The sequence below is a fragment of the Daphnia magna genome, linkage group LG9 (genome assembly GCF_020631705.1).
Source record: "Daphnia magna isolate NIES linkage group LG9, ASM2063170v1.1, whole genome shotgun sequence".
In the NCBI taxonomy this organism is placed as follows: Eukaryota; Metazoa; Arthropoda; class Branchiopoda; order Diplostraca; family Daphniidae; genus Daphnia; species Daphnia magna.
The window spans coordinates 2,591,029-2,617,599 of record NC_059190.1 but is presented as its reverse complement, the minus strand read 5'-3'; the positions used below and the strand labels follow the sequence as shown (position 1 = coordinate 2,617,599).

Here is a 26,571-nt window from a genome sequence, read left to right as displayed (position 1 = left end):
CGTTTACATTTGCCTTTTTTTTTTAAACAAATGATTAGAAATGATTAACAGACAAGATTCCTTTATTGCACAAGACGTTAAAACGAAAAAAACACATTGTTACATCGCACACTGAACAAAAAAACATGGCACTTTTAACGAACAGAAACAGCAAGTATACTTGTGAAGACAAGAAGTAAAAAAAAAAATGGAATCAAAAGAGATCTTATCACTCATACGTTTTTTTTTTCTTCTTTTCTTTAACAAAAAAGCTGTACATTTACAAATAACACAACCAAAATTGGTAGCGGTCATTACAACCAGTTTCTAATAATATCGTCATTTGCATTGGATTGGACTCGAGGGGAGAGGACGGAAACAGGTCGTTGAATTTTTGCTCATCTTCTCTTTTTTCGGTCAACTTTGAATTTTTTATTTTTAAAACGTCCTCATCTTCACCAGATGGTCGGATTGCGTGCAAGAACACCTACACATGCCCTGGAGCTGGAGTGTGTCCTCTGTGTGTGTTAGACATATTCCGAGTCGGTCATTTCCAGGGTGGTTACGGGAGTCATGAGTTTTCTCTCAGGTGCAATGCCCGTGGCGGTTGATGCGAAATTCAAATTGTTCGTGACGGAACCGCCAATGTCTCGACCGTCCAACGAGAACCCGTCTGTTCGTTGAGCATCGTTGTCTACTGTAATGAAAGAAAACAATTGCGATCGTAAAGGAGGGCAGAATAAGACATTGTATAGTCTATAATAATTAGATCTGCCATGTTTTTTTTGGTTTTTTTAATAATTTCATTTACCCGTTTGGAATCCAGCGGGATTCCTTTCTTGATGGTGCTCGTAATCCTCGTAATCTTCATCGTCGTAATTACGTGGCATACCCAGAGGTGCGATGAAATGGGTAGACGATTTGGCGTGGCCCGCGTTCGGGCTGGCCTGTTCGTTCTCTGAAGGCGTGGCGCTGGACATCCTCTCCGAAACCCAACGACCGGCCGGCGAGTAAGACATCTAACATTTTGAGATTAGATCACTCAATCAATCCATGTTTTTTTTTTTTTAAATCATTCGATTGATTGACTCTTACCGATAGTGGATAAGCGGGTGGTGGCAGTTGGCTAGACCAGGCAGGCGAATAGAGTGGCCGTATGTTGCTGTTCGACATGGGCATCATCATGTTATGGGGTGGTGTTGGAGATGGAATTTGGGGCATTGGTTCACCCACTTCGCAAATGTTGGGCATGAAGGCTGGTTTTGAAGGCAACTCTGGTTTTCGATGTTCTAAAATGATCCAATTTTATTTTTAAACTGATATTCTAATCCATTTGATTTGATTTATTTTTTTTTTGTGGGGGGGGATACCTTTCAAATTTCTGTTGATGCTAAGACTTCTGTTGGTGGCGGTTTCATCGTCATCGCTCGTGTGACTCGAAGCCAAATCCAATTGGCCGTCCGATTCACCTCCGCTTTCTCCTCCGGACGGATGTCTCTTTTTCGGTTGTTCGTCATCGTTGTCGTAAGCGTACGGGGATTTGTGTACGATTTGCCTACTAGTGTACGACGAACGGCTGCCCGTACTGGTCGAAACATCGCCGCTGCGCATATCGGCGCTGCGGTAATTGCTGCTGCTGCCCGTCTTGCAAGTAGAGCGGGACGTGGTCGATGCCGTCGAAATGCCTAGATGTCTCTGATGATTCTGTTCTCGTTGCTGCAAAGTGGACGCCGTGTCGCGATTGTTTTGATAGGCCAAAGCCGATCGGGAGGCTGTGACCGAATGCGTTTCTATCTGATGGCCAAGTCCGTGAATGTCATCGTGATCCATAGTGTCTTTGCGTCCCGCTAGATGGAGTAGGCCGAGACGAACCCGTCGGTTCAGTAGACAGTAGCCCAGCATGATGAAAATGGACTCGAGGACGGAGCAGAGTGAGAAGGCGTAAAAGAGAATTTCGGATGTGTCACTGGCCGACAAGACGGCCAATACCCACACGGTGGCCGTGACAGGTAGGAGGGCCAAGCCGAGCCAAATGAGCGTTCTCAAATTGCCGTAACCTTCGATGTGATCTTTGAGCGTGAAGGCGGCCCGCAAGCCCATGCCGAAGGTAATTAGCGAGCAGACAATCATGAAGCAACACGGGCCGACCAGACTCCAGATGACTGATTCGAAAACCGACAACCAGCAGCTGTCGAATGAAAACCGAAAAAAAAAAAAAAAAACACAACAAAACAAAAATTAATAATGACATGGTTATTGAATGATTTGGCCTTTCTTGTCTAGCGCGGTCGCTGGCACGTTTTTATCATTATTTTTTGAATTTTTTAATATTCACTTACAAATAATAATTGCCGTATTGGTCCGCGCGCACACCGACCGACAAGCCAAGGATGATGGCCGGAAGTCCGTAGCCGACTGAATAATAGAAGCTCATGTGGCCATGATTGACGTCACGCAGTTCGGTCAGCATTCGGTACAAGTGGATCGATTCGATCATCAGCCAGGAGAAGATGCACAACCACAAGTAGTGCAAACCCATGGCCAGTAATTTACAAACAAACTGTTCAGTCGACGATGGCAAGAAAAGAGAATCGTTAGAGCGTTACTTTGTGTTAGCGGTTTTTTTCTTTCTGTAATGTATGTGTGTGGATTTAAGAGAGGCACCCCCTTCACTCACCTCGTGGTGTTGGACGGTTCCCCGCAGTTTGAGGGCCAACAAGAAGAGCAGCTGAGCCAGTAGGAGGCAGACGACGAAATTGCGGTGGATTGAATTGGAATTGGTCTGTTGCTGGCCGCTAATCAAACTGAGACAGATGAACGCCACCGCCAAGAAAACCACGCTGGCCACCAGACCGATGTACGTGACCACATCTTCGATCAGCGTAGGCTCCCTCGCCATTGTTATGAATTCCTCTTTGTTCATGACGACGGCCACTGGCCCCAGACTTGAGCATGTGCAATTCACGTGGAAATCCTCTTGATCGTAGAACCACGGATCGTGGAAATCCGTTCGACAACCTTCTCGGCTCCACGCGCCTTTCGCCAGGGCCGAACCGGCCCCGCCCGACCCCGTTGGTTTCCAGTGAACGCACTGCGGATTGGCGCGCTGGTTGACGTAATCGACTCGAATGCGGTACTTGATCGGCGGCCCATCTGGCTCATCTGATATGATGTTGCCGTCGACGGACAAGGCGGCCAGTCCCATCGTGGTGGAGGGCAAGGTCAGATCGACTCCGTAACGTTGTCTTAAATTCGCTTCGAAAACTTGGGGCAAAATTTCGCCGGCCGTCCGGTAGATGGCGTAGCTGACGACGGACCGTTGGGTTTCGGCGTTGGAACGGTCGGTCGTCTTTTGGCTGGACGGCAGTCGGAAGCCGAGTAAATTGAGCGGCGTGAAGAATTTTGACGTTCGATCGAACAGCACGGGGTTTTTGACGTAGTTGTTGTATTTCGGGAAAATGGCGTTGGCTGACGATGGCCGCTCTTTATTGACACCTGCCGATCCTTCTTCCAGGTATCGGCTAGTGTCCGGCAGCACGATCTTTTCCAATCCGCTCGATTTTGATTCGTGTCCTATGATTTGTTCCGTGCTCAACAAATCCATTCCGAAAACTGGGATTTTTTTAAAATTGATTTTAATTTTAAAACAAAAACAAAAAATCGGGTGATTGAAATGAATTGGAATTATTACCCATATTAGGGGTGACAACTTCGAACGGTAGTGTATAAGTGCTGTTTTGCTGACGTGCCAAATTAGCGGCGTAGTTTTGGAAAGCCATGAGAAGCGCCTCAGCTCCGTAGCCGTGGACTCGTTCGATCGTCCTCCAATGTCCGACATATTGTAACTGGAAGAGCACGCTCGTAGCGCTAACCAGATTCTGTTGTTTTTAAAATTTCACCCAGAAAAGAAAAATAAGTCACCCATTTTGTTTTGTTTGTTTTTTTCAAAGGAGAAATTTGCGATTTAAAAAACAAAAAACAAGTTTGACATACTCTGATAAAATCTTTGTCGTGCCGGTGAGTCAAGTTGAATCCTTCGCGATGCGTGTCGTGCTCTAAAATTTTGACGAGCAGCTGTTGTCCGATGAAGATATCGCTACCGTACAGTTTCGAACTGTGATTCGTGGCTTTGAACAGCTGTTGCGCCAGCCTCACCGAGATGAACGGGTTGAGGTTCAAACTGCCCTGATCCAATCGTTTCAACTGCGCGATGGGTTGAGTAGTTTACGGTTAAAGTCACAATGACCATCATTATCCCCCCCTGCTTTGTACTGTCATTACCATTTCTCTTAAATCAACGAAGGGGATGGTGGTGCAATTGAATAAATCAGCGGGCATCCAACCGACTTCCTTGTCGCACGTTTTGTAAGCCTGTCCCAGCGATCCTATTGGACAATCTCTGGCGGTGGTCAGTCCGTATAGGGTGCGGTCGAACCAGATGCCGGAGTCGAAGCTCCTTGGGCAAGCGTCGTAGATTACTGGGTCGTTAAAGAAAAGAAAAAAAAAAAAGAGAACAACAAAATGGCGGGGGTTTTATTTTTTAGACGCTTAGTATTATAACGAAAAGGTTTGTTATTGTTGTTGTTATTGCTCCCGCCATCGTTTTGTCGGCGGAAAAAAAAGCACAGCTGTTTTTTTTTTTTTTTTTTAAATGGAGAGAAGGAAACAAAAAAAAACTGAATATAGATGAGCCTTTTTTTCTTACCTTCGCATCCATTGAGCGTGACTTCGGCGAAAAGGTTGGGGCAAGAGTCGCATCGCCGGCCAATGACTCCCGGTCGGCACTTGCATTGACCTACAGGGGGTAGTAAAAGAATGGGCAAGAAAGGAAACGAAAAACGTAATAACCGGTTAAAATGATTGTGTTTTTTTTTTGTGTGTGCGGGCAACAATCATTTGCTCTCTCATTCTCTCCATTTATTTTTGTTGGTGGGGAGGGGTAGAGGGGGTTCGTTTTTCCTCTGTTGGGAGATGCTGGCTATTTCTGGACAGGTGGGTGGAGTTAAAAGCTTCTCTTATTTGTTCTCTCTTACCGGTAAGGGCGTCACACTTTGAGCCAAACGAGCCCGTCAGGTAGCAATTACAGTCGAGACATTCCTCCTCGTTGACCGGCTGGTAGTGATTTTCCTATAAATATATTTCGTATGTTACACCCCGTGAAAATGTCGACTAAAATTACAAATGCAAAACTCGTTTCTCTCTCTCTCTCTCTTTTTTTGTTTTTTTTTTGTTCGTAAATTTCTCGTATGCAAACGAAATGACATGCGGGACGAACAGCGTGATAATCGTGCGCACCAAAATCAAAACGAGAAAGAGAGACAGTAAACAACACAAAGGGGAGGCAATGTTTTTGATGTTCACCTGACAGACGCATTGGCCGTTGGTTTTGTTACAGTTGGGATCGTAGCCTTTGTCCGTGTCGCAGCGACACGGCCCGCAAACCGGATAGCCCCACCACGTTGCTGGGCACGGCTGATCTAAGGCCACTTCGCAATAATCGCCTGACGTGTCACCTTGACAGCCGCATTTGTAACCCCGCCGAATGGACTGGTCGATTTGACAGGTGGCATTATTCTCGCAGGGGTTGTACTCGCAAATGTTTGCGCAATCGGCTCCAACAAAGCCAACGTCGCACACGCATTTGTGCGAATTCCAAGTGTCTGCGCAAGTGGCACGTTGCGGGCACATGTCGCTGCGGGCGCTACAGGAATCTGTCGAGCTGCAGCCGTCGCTCACTCGATGCTCGACCGATGATTTCAACCACAAGTTGCGTTGCTGGTCGATTCTGACATCCTGTTAAAAAGTTTGTAACCGTTTGTATTTTTTGTGTTTTTTTAATTCGATTTTGCTCAGCAAAAACTCGTTTGTTCCTTCTCTTTTTGGAGAGGGCGGGGGGAATTGAGATGGGGGTGAAAATGACTTACTTTGATGCAGCCGATCAATCCGGTTGTGTTGGCCGTTTCTAATCGACCGAGAACGACTCTGGCCGGCATCAATCCGGTCAATTTCGAGTCGACGGGCACGGTTTTCTCGTAGAGGCCGTAGTCGGTATTGAGCCAGAGTTCACCTTGCATCCACTTGAGCTCGGCCCAGTGCCATTTGCCATCGTTGAGCGGCTCCGTGTCAGCCAAACTGAACTGGCCCGATTCCCAGGTGATGCTCAATTTACCGTCGATAGTCTGCATCGTCATCGAAATGCGTTAGTAATCATTTTATTATTTTTTTAAAATCTCCCTATTGTTGTCGCGTCGTCGTCATGGTAATAGAACCGCCAATTTCAAACAGTTTTGATTTTTAAATTTTTCTTACCTCAACGAGCACGAAATGAGCGGGTTCGATTTCCAGCTTCATCAGAAACGAATCCGCCTGTCTGGTGCGGAAAGCGAAGCTGGCCGACCACGGTAAAACGATGGGCTTGGCGTCTGGCGTGAATATCAAATAGCCGTCGCCACGGAATTGCCTCGACCCTTCAATGGCTTCTCGCACGAGCAAAACAAAATAACTTAGCATAGGAATTTTTAACATCAACATTTGGGCATTTCCCTCTTTTATTTTTCAAGGGAAGGGTTCAGTGGGTTCGTAGGCAGAACGATAACTTACTTTCTGAACAATCTTTGCCGGCCACGCCATCGGGACACTCGCAGAGGAAAGTGCTGAAACCCTGGCGGCATTTGCCTCCGTTGCGGCACGGATTCGAAGAGCAGAAATCTTTCTTTTCCTGACAACCGGCAACGGTGCCGTTGTCGGCCACGAAGCTGGCCAAGTCGATGAATTGGTGGTCGATGTGAAGGTCCTTGATGCATCCGTCGTAGTCGCGATTGCGAACTTGGAATTCGGACGAGGCTGACGGCAAACCTCCCAGCTGCAGGGGCGCCGTCAAGTCCAGGAACCGGTGGCATGTCTCGGTAAACTGGGCACAGCGTGGCTCCAGGTGGTGAACGACCTGAGCGGCACATTTACTACCCAACTTATGGCCGTACTTAACACTGACGGCCGTGTCACAGTCATCTAAACTCAACACCACCGTCTACAGACACACAGACAAAACAAAAAATTCAAAATTCCCGCCACACAGACACATCAAGAAAAAGGTGCGCGTGTTAGTCAAGAACTTACCCTGTTGAAGTAATCGATAGTGACCGTATGCCAATCGCCATCGGCTAATGAGAAAGGCTGTTCGAGGACAACGTGAGACAAATTAGCGCCCAGCGAAAAGGAGAATGAAAGGCGGCCGTCGATCAGTTCCAGTGCGATGAAATCGTGACGTTCGTTGTATCGTCCATTGTACAACAACAGGCCGTTTCTCTCTCTCGTAGCAAAACTATTTATTTTGAAAAAAAGGCAATTATTTATACGTCGCTAATTTGTTTGTGTGTGTGACCAATCGATTCGGCCACATCCGATTTGCTTCAACGCGCTGTGTGTGTGGAAAACGGACATACCTGAGTTTGAGGTGGAGACGATAACGCTGTCTCAAGGCTGGAAAAGTGAGGAAAGATCCTCGATAGAAACTGCGTGAGCGCAGATGACAAGTCAGCGGCGTGTAGAAATTTGCCGGGCCCGTGCAGTTGGTCAGAGCGCAAAGGCCAGTCCTTCCATTGCACGTTTTATCTTGTTGCCTTCCGCGTCCGCCGGCTGCGATGCCCATTTTCCCCGACACATCCAGTTGGCATTCGCTTCCAGTGAATCCCTGTCGACACAGGCACGTGTAACCGCCCTCTTTGCGCAGGCAGCTGCCCCCGTTCAGGCACGGATTGGAGTAGCACAAGTTGACTTCCGTGTCGCACACGTAATGCTCTCTCATTCCTATAACGATCCGTCGTCATCCAAATAAAATGTTTTTACTTGGAGTAGAATATCTATGTCAATTTTTTAGGGGGGAAGACGAAGGACGAATTCATTCTTGTTTTTGTTAACGCTTCGTTAAGAGCCCCTCTCACGGGTTGTGACGCGTGTGAATCGCTTCTAACGATGTGAACTTGCCAGATTATTATAAATTTTTTTTTAGCACGACAAATATTGAAGAGAATGAGATAACGAATGAAAACAAAGGGGAAGGCGACCAGCTTGTTTTGGTCTTTCTCTTTCCACCAGTCGCCTTGATGGTATTTAATTGATTTTTATGATCTGCTGTCGGGCATTAATCAAAATAACCGGGGGTTTCGGCTCTTTCGCTAACAAGACTTCGATTTTTCATTTTCTTTTCTGTCTACCACGGATGGAACCTACTGCCGGCTCGTCTTACCTTGAGGGCTTCAATGGTAATGAACCGTCAGGTACACAGAAAAAAGAATATTATACGGCAGGGGAGCAATTAAAGGGGTCTCGAGAGTCGAGACGGTCGTGACCTTTTTGTCTTGTCTTGTAAAGATTTTCCCCCTTTTTGTTTCGGTTGTCTTGTTGTTTTTTTTTTAATGTTCCGTTGGTTGAACGCCAAAAGATGGCGACAACAATGGACGACATATTTTTAAAATCGAAAGAAAAATTGATGACTAACCGGTGAATCCAGCTGGACACCTGCAGGCAAAAGTGCTGACTGGATGGATGGGCCGGAAGAGCAGAGTAGGGCTGCTGATGAAATCGGATGCGTTGCCGAATTTCAGGACCGAAAGGCACTCTTCGAAATTGAGACAAGGCTCTCGGACGCATAACGTGTCGTCGAATGGTAACACCTTTTTTTTATTATTATTAAATTGTGGAAGAAGAAAGAAAACAAAAATCAAACGGTGTTCAAAATTGAACGTATTGATTGATGAAAAACTGTTGGGTTGGTGCCGGGGCGATCGTGTTACTCTGTAGCGTAGCGGTTCCAAACATTATTTTACCTGGAGGGTGGTTAATTTAGTCAGGGCGTGGCGCCGGAGGTAAACTCGTTCCTGGAGAAACTGCTGCGTATAGAGGACCTCGCCCGGTAGGTCGGGCCGTTTGGCAGAGAAACTAACGTTCAGTATCCGCCCGTCTGCCTCGTAATCGTTCTGCATAAACATGTGATCAATAAATAGAAAGAAAAAGAGAGAAAAACAAATCAGAAACAAAACATTTTAAAAAACACAAGAATCGAACGAATGTGGAAAATTGAGAGATTTTCTGCTGTAAAAGAAAAAGGGCCAAACTAAACGAAAAGTTAAACAAAACATCTTGATTCGCTACTTTGAACTTTACGATTCTTTCTCTCTTTCCAGGGGGAAGTCTTCTTTTCTTTTTATTTCGACAATAGAAATTCTATTGGCCAATTGTCTCGAAATGTTATGGCCTTTTTTTTTTTTTCTGTTTTCGTCTTTGCCTTTTCAAAAACTTCTCAACGAGTTTTATTCCTAGTGTTTTTGTTGTCTTTTTTCCTGATTTTTTTTTCGTTGGTTTTTATGTGTTGAACGTTGACCATTAATCACTGGGTGATTTATCGGTTGGCGGCAAACATTTGCATAAACCGGTCGGCAATTTTTTATTTTTTTATGAGCTCTTGTCTATCTCTTTCTTTCTCAAAATTGTGAACACATTTGTATGCGATCTCGTATATTTAAAAACGAATTTTCCCCACTTGATTGATTTGAAAAGTACGACATTTTCGGAAACAGAGGAATGTGAGAGTGTGACGATCGACACTGCGGTTAGAGTTTTCTATTTTTGTTTTTGTTACAACCCCATAAACTTGCGCACGATTTCATCATGTAATCGACATAACAGGAAGTGTGTGTACGTCGCGGCTTGTAGTTTGAATGATACGTGACAAGTGAAATTTGGAGGTGGGATTCTGTCCCCATTTTTCTTTTTTACAGCCGAAAAAACACAGTAAAAAAAATAACAAAAAATAACAAAAGGTAGACAATAAATAATCTTACCTGAATGTTGAAGACAAAGACGTTCTCCTTGGGGCAAGGGATGATGGCGGCCAGGCCGTCTACGAAATAATTGTAGAGCGGTTGAGACAGGAAGCTCTCCTGATCCATGTCGCCCAATCGGAGCGTCACCGAGTTGAATAGCATCGCGTCCGTCACCAGTAAAACAGACAGTTGCATTTCAGCTCTGACCACATTTGTGCCGTCTTCATTGGCGCCGCCGCCGCGTTATTATGAAATCAAAACGATGAATTGGGTTGGTTATTTCAATTTTAAAAAAACAAAAACTGAACGATTCAGAGGGCACAAACAATCACTTTGAATTCGTATTGATCGTCATTGTGTGCTAGAATGACTCATCTGTCGTGTCGCCGAACAGAAGCGCAGCACACACACGTGCCGTGTTTAAATGAGAGAACGGCGTGCTGTTGCCATGGTAACCGTCGTGCCCTTTACCCAAACAAAACGGCGAACAAACACAACGCGTTACGAAGAGCGGAACAGCGAAACAGTTCGGTTGGTTCTATTATTTAATTTTTTTATTTTTTAATGACACATCGCGTCCTTGTTTTCTCTAGCGGAGCGACAGTCACACACACGAGGGGGCTGCTCTCTCTCTCCACTTATTTTTTTTTCAGAGAAAATGACGCTCAATTGATAAATAATGACTGCAAAAATAGTTTGTGTGTGCATGTGGACGGATGGATGCGCCGTATCAAATTGTCTACTCAGCACCGTCGATATAGAAGAAATTTAAATAAAAAAACAAAACAAAATGGAGACGGACGGCGACGATTTTCTCAGCCATTCGGTTCGGGCTCTTTTCAGGTGAAAAGGTCAGCGGAAGTTGCGATGAAAAAGTTCACAAGTTCAATGAAATGACTGAAGGTTGTTTTCTGTGTGTGTGTTCATATTTTTTTTTCTTCTTCTTGGAAATTCATTTTATTTTTGAAATCTTGATGATGTTGCGGTTCTCGCGGTCGGCTGGCCAACGTCGTCATTTTGTCTGACTATCAGCTGATATAATGACATGTGGAGTCGAAACGACGAGAAATTGAGTCGTCGTCTTTTTCCCATGTATCTTTCGTATACGCATCAGTCAAAAAGGGTGCGAGAGTCATTTGCATATAGAGACTATCTCATCGCTTTGAATCGTTTTCTTTCTTGTTTTCGCTGGCGCCCAGCAGTTGGAAAACGAAGACCGAACTGGACAAAGTTTTTTGCGTCACGCAACTTGTCCGTTCTTCATCTCATGAGTCCGAAAGGACTGACGTTATTCGTTTGTTTTGTTTTTTTCTTTTAAAAGAGGAAAACACGCGTGCCCTTTCGTAGCCAATTTTCACCAGCTGCGAGAGACGCTATTAGGCGTTCGAGTGGATGGCCTCGATGACGTGCATGTTTTTCTTATTCTTTTTGATTTTTTTTTCCCTTGTTTTTCTTTAGATCTCAGCCTTTAAAAAGAAAGAGAAGAAATGAAGCTGCTAAGAGAGAAAGCTTCATAGATTGGATGAGGTTGACCAAAAAGAAGACCATGACTATCCCCTCTCCAAAAAGCTTGGCTGACTAATGAGCTGTGTAATAGGTGCGGGATATTATTTTCAGAAATATGGGGGGGGGGGAATAATGGGGCGAAAGTAGGACGGACAAATTTTGTTTTCGCCAATAGGAGTCGGCTGCTCGTCGGTGTTCTTCACGAATAAATTCAAAGTCTTGAGTCATTGGCAATGAGGTGGCGGTCTCATTTCACCTTCTTTGTTTGATTTGTATAGGTGGACCCCCCTCCCAAAAAAAAAAAATGAGAACTCTGTTTTCTTTTTCTTTTTATTTAGGGGGGGGGGGGCTATTGTGTTCTTTTAAACAAACGAGTGGGACCGTAGATAATATTAACACAAGAAAGAAAAAAAAATCATTGAGTGTGAAAGGTTCGCCGGAATAGAAAAGTAGCCTATTCATTTCTATTCTATTCGTCTTGTATTTCTTATGAGCGAACTTAAGCTGAAATTGCATTAAGTGAGGCACAGGAAAAGAGCTTTTCGATGTATTATATGACGCTAGCCGGAGGTTATCAAGATGGATCAAGAAGGGGAAGTTAAAGAAAAGGCCTTGTTGCTTTTGTTAGGTATTATATCCAACACAGCCAGCAAGTGCTACATCTTTTCTAGCCACATTCTTTTTCTTTTATTATCATTTTTATGACCGCTATAGTATGGCAAAGTCGATGACGACAGTGGTCGTACTCTTCATCTTCCCGATTTCTCAGCATTTTAACAGGGACACCCAGTACACACACACACACACTCGCCCCATTGCGCTCTTCTTTTGGTTGCTTGGACAGCGTGAGATATAATCAATACCTTCCACTACGCAGCACCAGTCCACACGAAAAACGACTACCACCATATTGCGCCGCTTAAGTTTTTTTATCTTTAAGGAGGTACAATGGTGGTTGAGATAGAGCCTCGGCAGATTTCTAGACAAGATGCCCCCACTGTCAGGGGGCTCTGTAAAGCACAAGAACAATGGACGATTTCCAAAAGAAAAGAAAAATGTCCCCCTTTTTTTTTTGATGATTCGACAGTTGTTTTCTCGAGCTTGATATTCAAACAACAAAATGTGTATACTACACGTTAAACACCATTAACTCTTTTTTAAAAAGAATAAAAGAGAAAGTTCGGTGGGGGAATGTTCTCGTTAGATGCAACACACGACGCTGTGGGTCGATTTGTCATCGCGGTCCCGAGGTTCGTGCCTCACGAAATTGAAAAACAAAAAAAGACAGTGGCAGCTGTTGCTCTTTTTGTTTTGTTTTTTCCTTCTTCTCTAAAGTCTTTTTACTTACGTAACATAAAAGAATTTCAAATGTCTTAGAAAACGCATATCGTTATGCGAGTCTATACGCATTTTTCAGGAATGTAACCCCCCCCCCCTTCCTAAAAAGATGGAGATAACCCGTTTTTTTTTATGCATATTTATCTCTTTGTCGCACATAGTTATACACCGTCGACATATTTTAGAGAAAGATATCTTTCGTTGTACATCAATTTCTTCGTTCGTTATATTCAGCCGCGATCTGGCGGTTTTAACGCCCGATCCTATCACATCCACCCGCGATGGTTGGAACTTTTCTTTGTGTTTTATTTTATTTATTTATTTTTTTTTATCTTGACGGGTTGAATAAGTACACACGTCCCAATAAAGAAACCTGTTTGTGGAGCTTGTTCTTGATTGGTCCTCATTGTCGCGGAGTATAGAGTTACCATGGAAAAGAATATTACAAGACCTTCTTAATGATTGTTGTGGTGTCAGCGGTGAACAGGGAGGGGGAAAAAACCAAGTGGACCTTTTTTTCTTGTTTCGTAATAATTACACCACAGGCCAAAGTCTTGGTGCTTCTTGAAGAGTTAGAACACAACCCAAATGAGTTTTTTTTTTTCCAGGCCCTCTAGGGCCTGAAAGAGACCTAGAAAGTAAGTAAGAAGAAAATACCCCAACTGTTGTGGTTTCCCCCCGTTGTCTTGTTTTTTTTTTTGCTTCCCGACAATCATCAACAATCAAGCGGAGAGGGTAAAAACAAATTACAAAAAGGCAAGAACAATATGGCGTGACATGGGGAATAGAGTGTGTGTATCTGCTTAGTCACGGAATGGGTTGGATATGTTTTTTTTGGTTTTTTCGTTTTGTCTATAGACCCTATTGGTTAGGCTTGTTATATAAAAAATTCAGAGAGGAAGGAGACAGTAAGGGCCTATAATAAATAGGGAAATGACCGGTAAGATACGAGCCAGGCCTTTATTGGCAAAAGTAATAATCAAAAATAAAAGAAGAAAGAAATCTATTATGCTAATCCGAAGGCCTTCAACCCCCAATTGATTTATATTGAGAGGAGGACGGGTGAGTCCTAATCCTATTGAAAACAGGGCGGACAACCGGGTTCCGTTATGGAAGAGAAGACGAACGAGATGAATAACTCGACACCTTTTTTGATTTTTTTTTTTATTGTTGTCGGACGTGGGATTTAAATAAGAAGGAAAGAAAAGATAAATCTTTTAAAAAAGAAAAAATTTCGGTTGAACGGACCCCTTCAAGGCTCATCCCCGAGATAGAGAAAATGTTTGTCGTGAAACTGGGCGTGGCTACTCACGATTACATTCAAATCTTCAGCGATTCGAATGAGATTCGTGATGTCAAAAAATAATAATAATAACGACCCCATTTTGTTCTTTATTCAATTTTTTAAAAAATAATAAATCAAATGATTTATGTTTATTTTTTAATGAAAAGAGAAAATGCGAGCACTTACCGCTGACGGAGATTTCCATAGCCGCCGAGATGGGCACATTAGTGTTCAGGTTTGATGACAGGGTGATGTAGCCGCTCGTTTCGTTCAAATGGATCAAATCCGCGCTGTTGCCAGATACCACCCGGTAGTGCAACTAATAATCGTGCATATGCACAAAAAAAAAGAATAAAATAACGATTCCAATTCAATTTGGTAACACACACACAGACATAGACACAAATCATTGGAAACATGTGTTGTTGTTCAATGTTCATGTTACCTAACATGTTAATATCTTTTTTTTTTTTTTTTTTTTTAAATGGGAAACGTGATCGGTGATGTCGGAAAAAAAGAAAAGAAAAAAAAACTCCCGCTGGAGCGTGACCAATTTCGATTTTGTTCCGCCAATGGGATTTGACTATCCCAGTCAAAGGGGGGTCGAAAAGAGTCGAAATCATTTATTTTTCTTCGTTTTTATTGCTATGATCATGCCGTGCTGTGTGAAAGTATTTTGAGCGATGCTCTTCTGTTTCTTACCTTCACACAAGGGGGCGCCCTTTTTTTATTTTTGAATTTCCGTCTTATTTTATAGCGCTAAACACCCGTGAAGCGGGGAGAAAATATCTCGTCAAACTAATTGAATTTCTCTCTCTTTTTCATCCCTTTCCCCGTCTCAATTTTTTTTTTTCATTTTAACGACTTGCCGTGTCTATTCTTCTTTCGAATAGCGTAGCAATGCCTATCTATATAAAGATGTGTAGCACAACAAAACTTGGAACAAAAGAGAACCTTGAATTCCTTACGTTGAATTCCATTCAAAAACCCCCCCGCAGACGTCGCCCCATAAGAAAAAACGCAACTGCTGTTGTCGATAACCACCTGGCGGTTAGTAAGAAACCTTTTAATAACACTGGTCTATTTTTAAAAACAAATCTAGTATCAAGATGTTTTTTGTTTTGTTCTGCATGTAACAATCGCCTTGTACATATTGATCGAATCGAAAGGTCTAACAAAAAGTTATAAAAAAAATGCTGTTCTATGACGTTAAATAAATATGAACACGTCCCCTCCCCCCAAAAAAATGGGAAAGAGATATTTAAAGTTCCTTCACGTACGGACGTAGGGTCTCAATCCACTGGTATTGACTCGTTCTGGAACACACATCGTAGAGAGGGGTTTGGATCAAAGCTCTCTCCCCTACCATTTCACTCTGTACACACACCGCATATAAACTTATCTACGAGCTACCTCTCGCCTGCAATGTGTACGATAGTGGGAGGGTGAAAAAGACCCCCCAAAAAAAAAAAAAAATAATAATAGAAGAAACCTTAATTACGCTGGAAGGCGTCCCCCCATCCCCACTACTCGTATAAATACGATAGACGTAAAGGCTCTATGCCACTCGGTATTATATTGCTCCCAATCGAACCTCATACATCTTCTCTGTGTGTATACGCTACGTATACAGTACGTTTTCTATGAAAGAAGACGACAGTTAGAATCCCCCCTCTACTCTTCTTGGTCTGTAGGGTCTATCTCACTTCTTGTCAGGCAGTGTTTATAGTAGGCCTTAGATAGAAGGGGGGAGGAAAAAGAAAGCTGGATGCATAGATGGTGGCTTTTTTTTTTTTTTTATCTTGTTGTTTTATCCGGTCCCCTCTCCATCCGCCCCTTGTATTCTGGTATATATATATATGGCGCCAGTCAAGAGAGAGAGTGTCGACTGTGTGTAGTGTGTAGTGTGGATTTTCTACGTTTTCATGCGGCCCCCTTGCAAGTTGTAGTTCCAAAAAGGACATGTTTTGTTTTTTTTTCCCGCAAGGGCCTTTCTCCCCCCCTTTTTTTTTTTTTTTTGAGGATGGAATGAAATTAAAAAACAGTTTACGACCTCCCGAAAAACTAGGGAATAAGGGGGAAAGAAAAATATAATAATAAAAAAATAAAAGAGAGAAGGGACTCGTTTCTTTAGGCAACTCCGGCCCACAATTTTCATGTTTAATGGACATCCATTAAGACTTTTTTTTTTTTTTGAAGTGGCTAACCGCTTAGACTGTTTAAAAAAAATTATTTCTGTTTGCTTTTCGAGGGGGTTGGGAGGCGTCAATTTTCACTTTGTCGATTTGCGTTAGAAAAAAGAAAAAAAGAAAAAATGGGTTTTGTTACCTGGTCGTTGACGTCTGCGTCGAAGACGGGCACGCGGGCCACCGGCCCCAAAGGGAAATAATTTCTGAAATTGTTAAGCACCAGCCGGAAATCGTTGAGGACGGGCACGTTGTCGTTGACGTCGACGACGTTGACTTCGACGATGACGTCGGTGCGCAGCGGCGGCGATGCCGCCCGCACCAGCAGCTCGTAGCGCTTGCGGGCCGACTCGTAGTCCAAGTCGATGCGCGTCAGAAGCTCGGCCGATCCGGATTCCGGACGCGGGACGAGCGTGAAAGCTTCGGCGTCCGGCCCGCCAATGATGGAATAATGGACGACGGCGTTGACGCCTTCGTCGGGATCGCGGGCCAAAATGTCGCCCACTTTCGATCCGACGGGCGAGTTCTCCTGGATGAAGAGCCGGACGCGATCCGATGACGGCGGAATGTTGAAAGACGGCGGCGAGTCGTTGACGTCGTCGATGATGACGATGACGGACGCCGCTCCCGACAGTTCGGGAGTACCGCGATCGATGGCCTGGACCAGCAGGTCGTACTTGGCCGTCGATTCTCTGTCCAGCAATTTATTGGTCCGCAAAATGCCGGAAGTGGCGTCCAGGGTGAAGGGGGAAGCGTTGGCGTCGCTGTCCAGTAGAACGTAACGAACTCTGCCGTTAAATCCCTGGTCGGCGTCGGTGGCCGTCACTTGGAGGACGGAAGTGCCGATGAGCGCGTCTTCCGGCACGTTGGCCGTGTAGGTCGTCTGCTGGAAGACGGGCGGGTTGTCGTTGACGTCGGCCAGGCTGATCTCCACGTCGGTGGTGTCGCTCAGCGGCGGGTTTCCGTTATCGCGAGCCGTGATGGTCAGCAAGTAGCCGGACGTCCGCTCTCTGTCCAGCGGTTTGGTCGTGATGATGGCGCCAGTGGCCGGCTGGATGGAGAATTCCGGCACTAACTCGCCCGATAGTCCGTACGTGATTCGCGCATTGTCGCCCACATCTCCGTCGCTGGCAGCCACAATTAAAACGGTTGTTCCTGTATAATCATCGACATTAAGATCAAGATTCGATTCGGTCGTTTCTTTTTTTTTTCTTTCTTACGTAACGAATTAAACTATATGTAATTAAGTTCGTTGGGTGGATAACCAACATTATTTTTCCCTCCCTTTTTCTTTTGAATTATTTGACTTAATGAAAGCCAATTGCCTTCTTAACCCGTCTTGTTTTTCATGCTTGTTAACTCATTTACATATCCCCCTCCCTCACACTTAAGCAACAGGCTCGTTGCGTCATTTCAGCGCCCAAATTTCGGGTCATTTCGAATCGCTTTGAAAACATTCAACAAAAAATAACGAATTTTACCTATCGGGGCGTCTTCGAACACAGTGGCCGAATAAGGCGCGGCTTCGAAGGCCGGCGCGTGAGTGTTGGCGTCGGAGACGTTGAGGTAAACGGTGGCCGTGTCGCTGCGTCCGCCAGAGTCGCTGGCCTGGACGGTTAGCACGAAGCGTTTCTCTTGTTTGTAGTCGAGCGGCTGGGCCACGGAGATGAGACCTTGTCCGTTTTGCGAGCTGACGCTGAAACGGCCTCTGACGTTGCCGCCCACGATGGAATACTGGAGCCTGGGATTCTCGTCGCGATCGGTGGCCGTGACGGTCAAGACGGGCGTCCCTGGCGTGGCGTCTTCGCCGACGACGGCGTCGTAAATTTTGGGCCAAAAAACGGGGTCGTTGTCGTTCTGATCTTGAATTTGCAGAACGACGCGGGCCGTCGCCGTTTTCCCGCCGCCGTCCGTTGCCAAAACCTTTTAAACGCCAAAAAGGTTACAACTTTATTTTGTTAGCCAGATGAGAAAGAGAGAAAGAGAGAGAGGACATAAACATCGTTTGTTGATGAGCTCGTTTAGAAAATCATTATATCAAGAAGGGAAATGGTTCATTAATTCAGATCGGGTACAGCTAATAAAAGCCGCAAGTCTTTTGTAAATTCTTTTCATTTTTTTTTTTGTTCTTTTATGATGGCCGGCCGCCGGCCTTTTTTTTTTTCTTTATCTTTTTGATTTTTTTTTCTTTTCTGTGTTGTGTATTTTTGATGAAGTGCATCGAACATTGCGGATGTCATCATTTACGCAACGTGCGAGCTCATTTTCACACCTGGTAGTTAGCCCGTCTTATCGTTTTCTACACCTTTCTTTTAAACTTTCGAACTCGAAGAAAGAGAAACAACAACAAAGGAAATAAAAAAAGAAACACTTTGGAACTTCATCAAATGTTCCAAAGCGTACACCAGAAACTGGCGTTTAAACACGCCCATCATAGCCGCGAAAATCTTTCGATTTTTTTTTTTGAAATCTTTGTCTTTCTTTGTTATTTTTGTTTGATGTTTTTAAATTTTGTTTTTTTAAATACCGTGAAAACGTGTCTGTTGGGCTAAAAAAATATATATAAGGAAGTTTTCAAAACATTTAGAGTCAATAACTATAAATTTTGCCCCGGCCCCAAGGAGCCGTCCACCAGCCATTAGCGTCTACGAGTTTACGAACGATGGTGATGGACGTTCTCCCATTCTAGACATCCCTGCTGAAGGCTCTCTTAACTGCCAACCAACATTTTTCTTTTCCCAAAAAAGATTAGAGAAAAGAAAGAGCTTGTTGTTTTCTAAAAGTTGAAGACATCGATCAAAACATTGGAAATTTCAATGAAATCAAGAAGAAAAGCAGCTGGAAATCGTATAGAGATATTCAAATGTGATTGAAACTGACCTCGAACTCGTGATGGTGATTCTCTTCGCGGTCCAGATCACGCACGGTGACGATCCAGCCCGTGTCGGGATCGATGCCGAATGGCAGTTGATCTTCGTCCGTCTGCTGATTGCCGGTCGGGGTCATGATGGCCAACGGGACGATCCTGTAGGAGATGAGGGCGTTGTCGGCGTCGTCGGCGTCGTAGGCTTGAACCCTGACGATGCTGTGGCCGATGGGCACGTTTTCGATGACGGATTCTTGGAAAAGGGACGTGTAGAAACGCGGGGCGTTGTCGTTGACATCGCGCACGTTGACAAGCAACTGGGTCGTGTTTGAACGGCTCGGATTGCCGCCATCTTGGGCGCGGATGACCAACCGGTAGCTTCGCACCGTTTCGAAATCGAGCGGCTGCACAACGGCAACGTCGCCGCTCAACGAGTCGATGACAAAGTGGCCCTGCGTGTTGCCACCGATAAGCGAATACCGCAGGATGGCGTTAGGACCAACATCCGCATCTGTCGCCCTGTTTGTTATTGTCAAAGAAAAAATGGCGAAATGGATTAAACGGGGTGAATTTCATCACTTTTTTTTTACATCATCTTTGAGACGAATGCATTTCTTGTTTGGCCTAGTCGACACGCGCATTGAGGCTGCGCTTTCGCAAACTCTTTGGGCGTCTGACGTGCACGTTCGGCAGACGACGTCCAAGTCGGAGAAGCGTTCAAGACACGAAATAAATGTCCAACTTTTTTTTGAATTGTAATCGGAATGTGTGATGGATCGTCTTCTTTTGTTTTTTCTCTTTCCTCTTGAGTGATTTACAATCTTTTCAATTTGATGGTTGCTATGGGTTACCACCAAAACAAGTCGGAAAGAAGAAGAAGCTGCTTCCACTTTGATGTAGTTCGTCATCCATCAATGAATGCTGATCTTTTTGGAGTGGCTTGCGTTGGGCAAGACGAAGAGAGACGATAAAACACACGACGAGGCATGGAAGAGACAATCAAAGAGAAATCTGCAATGGAGTTTTTTTTTGGCCGTCTGGCTTGTTGACCCTCTCTACAAAATGCTGCCCGATAAGGGCAGCCCCCATCGCTCGTTGTTTATACATTACGCGCGGGTCGTCTTCGCACCCACTCCATGAATATGTTTTTTTCTTTTAAGGGGGGGAAGAACGACAAAAGGCTATTTCTTCTTTTTTCTTTTTCTTTTTCTATTTATATGTACATAGTGTATACGTTCTAAACATGGATCGTGAATCGCCTCTCTTCAGCCTTCTCTTGTCGTGGCAGCTTCAATTTACGATCTGGCAACAAGCGGGGCCACTGACAGGCCATCTCACTATACACACCAACCATCTTTTCGTCTTCTTCTTTTTTTATTTTATTATTTGCATCTCTATAAAAAAAAAAGGGTCTAGCTATTCGCCATTTTGGGAACCTTTTCAGCAAACACTCCAATCTTTTGAGAATTCAAATATTGAACATTTCCCGCCTATTTTTTTTTCTTCTTGTCGATTAACGCTACTCTTCCTTTCACGCTGACATTAAAAACATGGAATGTAAGTAAAAAAAAAAAAAAGATGAAGAAGGAATGAAAAACATCGTTACTGAAGGCAGAAGAAGAAACACACACGAGGCGTGCGATGACGATGCGAAGCGACATCCGCCTTTTCCTTTGACGTAACGTTGCGGGATTGATTTCCCCGACCGAACAAACAAAACAAGAAAAAAAATGAGGGGAAGAGAGACAACAACAAAATAAAAGAAAAAGCTCCACATAGAATAGGAAAAAAACAAACAAACAAAATAACAACTTTGTTAGATTTTTAGAAGAAATTCCTTTTGTTTGGCTGCACATTTTTCAATGACCATACACGACGTTTTCCCAGCTAGTCGAGCCCTAATATACATATACACCTGGACGAGGAATTCATTAGTTTTTTTTTCTCTTCGTTCCATCTATTTTTGTTCGGTTTTTTTTTTTTTTCCAACAAAATAAAGAACGAGGAACGTAAGTTTTGAATTTCTTCACACAAAGGAGAAAATATTTTGAACAACAGTGTGTTGTTGTCGAACTTGAAACCGGAATTTTGTCCATCTTGTTTTCTTGCCTTTTTCGTTTTGTCATTCGACGACCTTTGTTTTTTTTTTTTTTCTAAATCTTTCTCCATTTTACACTCGTTGCCCTTATTTAATTATCGATGATATTGAAAACTTCTGACGAGGAGAGAGGGGAAACAAAAAATTCAAAGCTACCAGGTTTTGTTTTTGTTTTCTAACTTCCCGAACCGGTTCGGGAAAGAAGATCGAGTGCCGTGTGTTTGTTTTGGACGTTAGAGTTATATCTTTCTTATTCCTTATTCTATTTTTATTTTTTTCTAAAAAGAATGAAACAACTCAAACGAGAAAGCAAGAAAAAAAGAGTGACGAGGCTTCTTCGGCCATATTTGGGCCCTCGCAGTGGTGGCAGCAAGCCCTTTTTTTTCTATCATAAAATATGCAGACCTTTGTCTATACTTTTCTCTCTCCTTTTTCAGCTTAGAAATCAAATCGACTCTTCAGAAAAAAAAAGAAAAAAACGAGATTTGAAACTCGTTATAGTTGACAAAAACGTCGCCATTGATGCCAGATCGATAACCAAAAAAAAGAAAATACAAAATACGAGAGGAAACACAATGTGTACACTGGGATTGCCATCAGCACTCAAATAGCATTTAATGCTTGGATTCACTGATTTAAAAAAAAATAATAATAATAATAAAATTCTTACCTGATGCGAGCGACGATTGGGTTCTCTGCCCAGTTGACATTCTCGGCCACTTCGACCGTGTACGTCCGTTCGGAGAATTGCGGATAATTGTCGTTTTCATCGCCGATCTGGACGTGAACCGAAGCAGTGGCTGATTGACGCTCCTGGACCGGTCCTTGGTCCACAGCCTGGATGGTCAGATTGTACTGGTCGTTGGTTTCGCGGTCCAGGGCCAGCCGAGTGCTGATGACCCCCGTTTTAGCATCGATGCGGAACGCTTCGTTGGCTCCGAACGGATTGACAATGCTGTAATGGACATCGGCGTTGGCTCCGGCGTCCTGATCTTTAGCGCGGACCGTCAGGACGGCCGTCCCGATGGAGGCCGACTCTTTGATGGCCGTCTCGTAATTAGCCTGTTCGAATGTTGGCGGGAAATCGTTGACATCTTCGACGTTTATCTGAACGGTGGCGGTGGCGCTTCTCGGTTGCGGCCTGTTGGCTCCGCCGCTGCCCTCGGCGCCGGCCACCATTTCCGTCGCCGTCACGCGCAGATAGTGGACGTCCATAGACTCGCGGTCTAAGCGAGCCGACGTTGTGATGCTGCCCGTCTGGCCGTCGATGGAGAATAATTTTTGCGAACGGGCGTCTAAGACGGCCACCATGGAGTACATGACGCCTATCGGCGGCGGATTGCGGACGGCTAAAGAGATCACTTGCAAGCCTCTGTCTCGCTCTTCCGGCACGGACGCGACGTAGACGGGCTGCTCGAATGAGAAGGAAGCGTCTGCGGCAGTTTGGCGTCGCTGGCGGTGGCCGGACCGGTGCAAAATGTCGGGTGGCGGAGGAGGATCCAATCGGGCCGTCACATCCATTTCTCTTTGCGCTTCAACAACGCCATTGCCGATGGGCGACGAACAGTTGAGCCGATAGTGAAGGTGGGCGTTGCCCGTCCGTCCCGGACGGCATTCAGATTCTGTCGAAACCAGATCCACTCCCGATGATTCTACCGCTCGGTTGGACGTTGACGAAGTCCAACTGTCAGTCCTGCAGTAGCGTCGCACCGATTCCGGCAGGTAGGCATCCAGTTTGGGGACTATGAGCTCACTCCGCCGCAGGCAAATCTCGTTGAAAAGCCGGTCGTCGTCCACTTCACGTCCCGCCCAGTCCGGTAGGATGGTGGTCAATCGGACCGAATGGTCGACTCGCTGCCGACGATGGCCGTCCATCAGTTGATTGCCGCAGGATTTGAATCGAACCGTTAGCGGCAAACTGACCCGCGTTACTCCCGTGCGGACGGCCGGATCGTAGGCTTCGATACGCAGGGGCCAGTCGGAGCAAGGCCGGCTGATGGGTGACCGTTTTAAACGCACCGATCCATCTCTGCTCAGATGAAAAAAGCTTCTGGTCGTTTCCGGTGACGTTGATGACCAAACGTAGGTCCACTGGCGTCCGTTCTGGCCTCCGTCATCCGTCATTGCGGCGTGGAAAATGATTGATCCGGCCGGGGTAACAGCCGGCTCGTCAACCACAACCATAAAGGACGATCCGGGTCCGACGTAGTGCGAGAGTAGGAGCAACACTGCCCCCACCGTTCGCCAACTTTGAGCGCTCAGGTGTTTACGAAACATCATCTTCTTTTTATTTTTTAAAATTTCTTTTTCTCTTTCTGTCGGATGTTTCCGGCGATGAGTTTGGCAGCTCTTCCTTTTTTTTTTTTTTATTGATATCTATACCCAAATTTTTTTAAAGGGGGTGGGGAGGGGATACTGTAGTTGAAACAAGTCAAAGCTCTTGGTGAAGGTCGGTTATTACTTGAACCGTCTCCATTGGCAGGTAGGATATTCCCCAGGTAAAATGCACCGGACTTTTTGGCTTTGATAGTTAAGAATTTTGTTTTGTTTTTTATTTTTTTAAATCGTATTTTGAAAGAGGTCAAAACATGGCAAGTCACAATCTGATCAGCACATTCCACTCGTTCATACCGTGTCAGATCGACTCCGACCACTGCGATAATATTAATTTTTTCAAAACTTAATCGAACCGGAAAAAAGCGAAAAAAAAAAAGAAAAGCTTTTCCCTCTTCGTATTTGTTTTGTTTTTTTTTGTTTTTGTCGGTTTGGGACAGGGAAAAAGAACAACACGCACAACCCAAGTTTTGTTGAATTGATTATATATCCAGTGAATGTCGTTAATCCGTTGTCTTCTGATTGGGTGCCAGTAAATCACTTGGCAAAATGCACTGACGTAACGTGCCAACGAATACAAGCAGAGAAAAAAAAAAGAGATACACACACACACAAACACACACACACAAAAAAAAAAATTAATTTTTCGATCGGTCGGGAACACAATTGAGGAACCGACTCGAGCAGACGCTGGTTGGCGGCAGACTAAAGGGAACTGGAGGAGTGAGAGGGGAAGAGACTGAGGAGGAGGGGGGGAAATGTAAGGTAAAAAAGAACTCGGTGGGGTTTGCGTTGCTCCCCATTGGGTTGGACCTACTACCGCCCGAGGGCCAGCAGGTTCTCTTCTTCTTCTTGTTGTTCCCTGTGTGTTGGAGCCGCATTCACGTTTGCGCTCTTCGGTCATGATTTTTCTTTTCTTTCTTTGCTCCTTCTTCGTCTTTCACCCCTCCTTGTATTATTCGTTTCCTTCATTCCCTCTTCCACCTTTTTTTTTTTTTTTCTATCGTTATTCCTTTCCTGTACACAAGAAGAAGAAGAAGAAGAAGAAGAAAGAACACAAACTCCGGGGTCATTCCCACCAAAAGGGAACTTGGCCCGCTGTCTTTTAGCGTCCTGCTGGCTCTCACGTGAGCCTGCACCAAGAATCCCCTCCAGGTATGTACAGGTAATAAAAGAGGAATAGAACAAGACTCGTTTCTATCTCTCTCTCTCCCCTTCTTTCAAGTTCAGAAATTCGTTCGTTCCCTTTTTTTTCTTTTCTCAAGGTAATTCGTCCAAGATGCGATCGTACAGATTTGATTTAAACGAAAAGAAGGAGAAGAAAAAATGGAGAAAAATAAAGAAGAAAATATAAACAGACAGGTTGTTCGGGATGAACGAGGGGAAGAAGAAGAAGAAGAGGGGGGAGAAAAAAAAATGAGGAATTAAAAGGAAACCTCGGGTTACTGGAGCTGATGCTACCACCTGAGTGGATGGAATACGGGAGCTTCGATAGCCATCTATAGCGATTGATGTAATCGTCTATATAGACTGTCAGCAATTTGAATATTCCCAGTCTTATCTTGATGGTATTGTATGAGTCGATCTCATGCCGGTAGGGCCCTCCACCCTTCGAAATGAAAGGAACGAAGGAAGTCACTATCGAAAACGGCCATCGCCATCCGTTCTGATTCGAGTAGCTTTTACATCAAGGGGTGGGTGGGGGGGTAACGGTTCAATTGTCGTGTTTTTCCATGTGGTTCGTTCGAAATCTTCAAGCATCAGCGCTTTGAAAGAAATGAGGAATTATCAAACTCTGTGGAACCGCCCGCATTGTCGTATGGAAATCAGCCGAGCTGTGATGTCGTTGACATTACACTTTTCTTTTATTTGTGATGTGCTCGATAGAAATTGGCTCCGCTCTGCTTAATCTTCAGCATCGGCAATCGATGCCGTGACTTTATTTGTTTGTCGAATGCTTCAGCCGTTTTTGTTTGTTGTATTTCTTTTTGTCATCATTTACTTAATTCACGAAAATTACTGCCATCTTGTGGTCAAATTTATCACTGATAAAAAATGTGTAGGAAATTTTACCACTAGATGGCTGCACATAGCAGTGATTTAATACTTTTTTTTTTTATTACAAATTGTATTTAAAATAACTTTAATTATCTTCTGCTCTAAATTCTTTTACGCGATTACTGACAAGATGATTGTTTGCGTAGGTGATCGTTTAAAATCATACACGACTATTTTTATTTGAGACTGAAATTTTTTTGCCTAAGTATACCCGCAAACATCGATTTTTATTAATGGCTTGCGTGGGTTTCCTCACAAATGAGTCAAATGCGTTTTTTTTTTTCGTTTTTAAATCAGTAAAATGAAGGCAATGGATACGTCAGACTATGAAACACATCCCACGTTCTAAACGTCAATTTTGCAAGAGCCTCTTAGTAACCTACGTGTTTTTGATGACGTGATTCCGAGCATCTTCCGACATTTGCAACATCACATGTGCGTTTCATCAATTCAAAAGTCGCAAGTTTTTAAAACGATTTAAATTTTTGACTAGACTCACTGACAGCTGCCCCACTTTGGATAGACATCTGAACCCAACTTTTCCTTTCCGAAATCAAAGTTTTCTTGCATTGGCAATTTACCATAACATATGATAATACCGACAGATTTTCTAAATTCTGTGCGTTTCTAAGTTGTTTTCCAAACGCTAATTTCCTTTGAACCATCGTATGTTTTTCGTGATTCAACATTTCTTTAAATAATGAAAGGTAAAAACAGTGTCGTTTTAAGCCGCTAGGAGACTCAGTGAGCGTTGGCCTTTACTACCAGAAAAAGTCAAACAAAAAAACCCCCCAAAAAACAACAACCAAGTATAAATAATTGCAGCTATAAAAAAGTCTAAAAACAAGCTCCAAGGACGAGAGTCAAAGTCGAATTACCTTGGTGAATATTTGAATAGACGCGTAACCATTGAGATTTTGCCTTTTTTTTTTTTTTTTTCAAAGTCCTCCGGGAACGAAGTCAAGTCCGGTACGACGGTCGAGACGACGTTTGCCCATCGCGCACAACTGAGCGGATAAGGCGATAAGATGGATGGACGTCAGTCTATACGACAGAGTTCGGGAGCAATTCCAAAAGTCCCAAGATTAGTGAGGCCAGTC

The 26,571-nt window shown here is 44.2% G+C and overlaps 1 protein-coding gene and 1 long non-coding RNA gene across 3 annotated transcripts; one reads left to right on the top strand and one right to left on the bottom strand.

Moving 5' to 3' along the window:
- Positions 1-44: 44 nt before the first annotated feature.
- On the bottom strand, positions 45-24,128 carry LOC116930943 (protocadherin-like wing polarity protein stan). 2 transcript variants are annotated; one of them, XM_045178992.1, is made up of 25 exons: positions 21,750-24,128; positions 18,996-19,500; positions 17,597-18,038; positions 16,258-17,270; positions 14,116-14,248; positions 9,819-10,021; positions 8,805-8,954; positions 8,477-8,651; positions 7,422-7,785; positions 7,096-7,300; positions 6,580-7,006; positions 6,289-6,455; positions 5,904-6,158; positions 5,341-5,772; positions 5,013-5,106; positions 4,685-4,774; positions 4,261-4,457; positions 3,973-4,182; positions 3,671-3,857; positions 2,657-3,591; positions 2,319-2,539; positions 1,350-2,167; positions 1,075-1,268; positions 791-998; positions 45-676 (listed from the first exon to the last, which is right to left on the bottom strand). In XM_045178992.1, the coding sequence occupies exons 1-25, from the start codon at positions 23,357-23,359 to the stop codon at positions 507-509; spliced, it is 9,405 nt and encodes a 3,134-aa protein (XP_045034927.1). In that variant the 5' UTR covers positions 23,360-24,128; the 3' UTR covers positions 45-506. The 2 variants fall into 2 exon arrangements, with proteins under 2 accessions (XP_045034927.1, XP_045034928.1); XM_045178993.1 differs by having other exon boundaries at positions 45-673.
- Positions 10,020-10,773, top strand: LOC116931018. Its single transcript, XR_004398704.2, has 2 exons — positions 10,020-10,331; positions 10,394-10,773. It is a non-coding gene; the product is annotated as an uncharacterized LOC116931018 (long non-coding RNA).
- Positions 24,129-26,571: the final 2,443 nt, after the last annotated feature.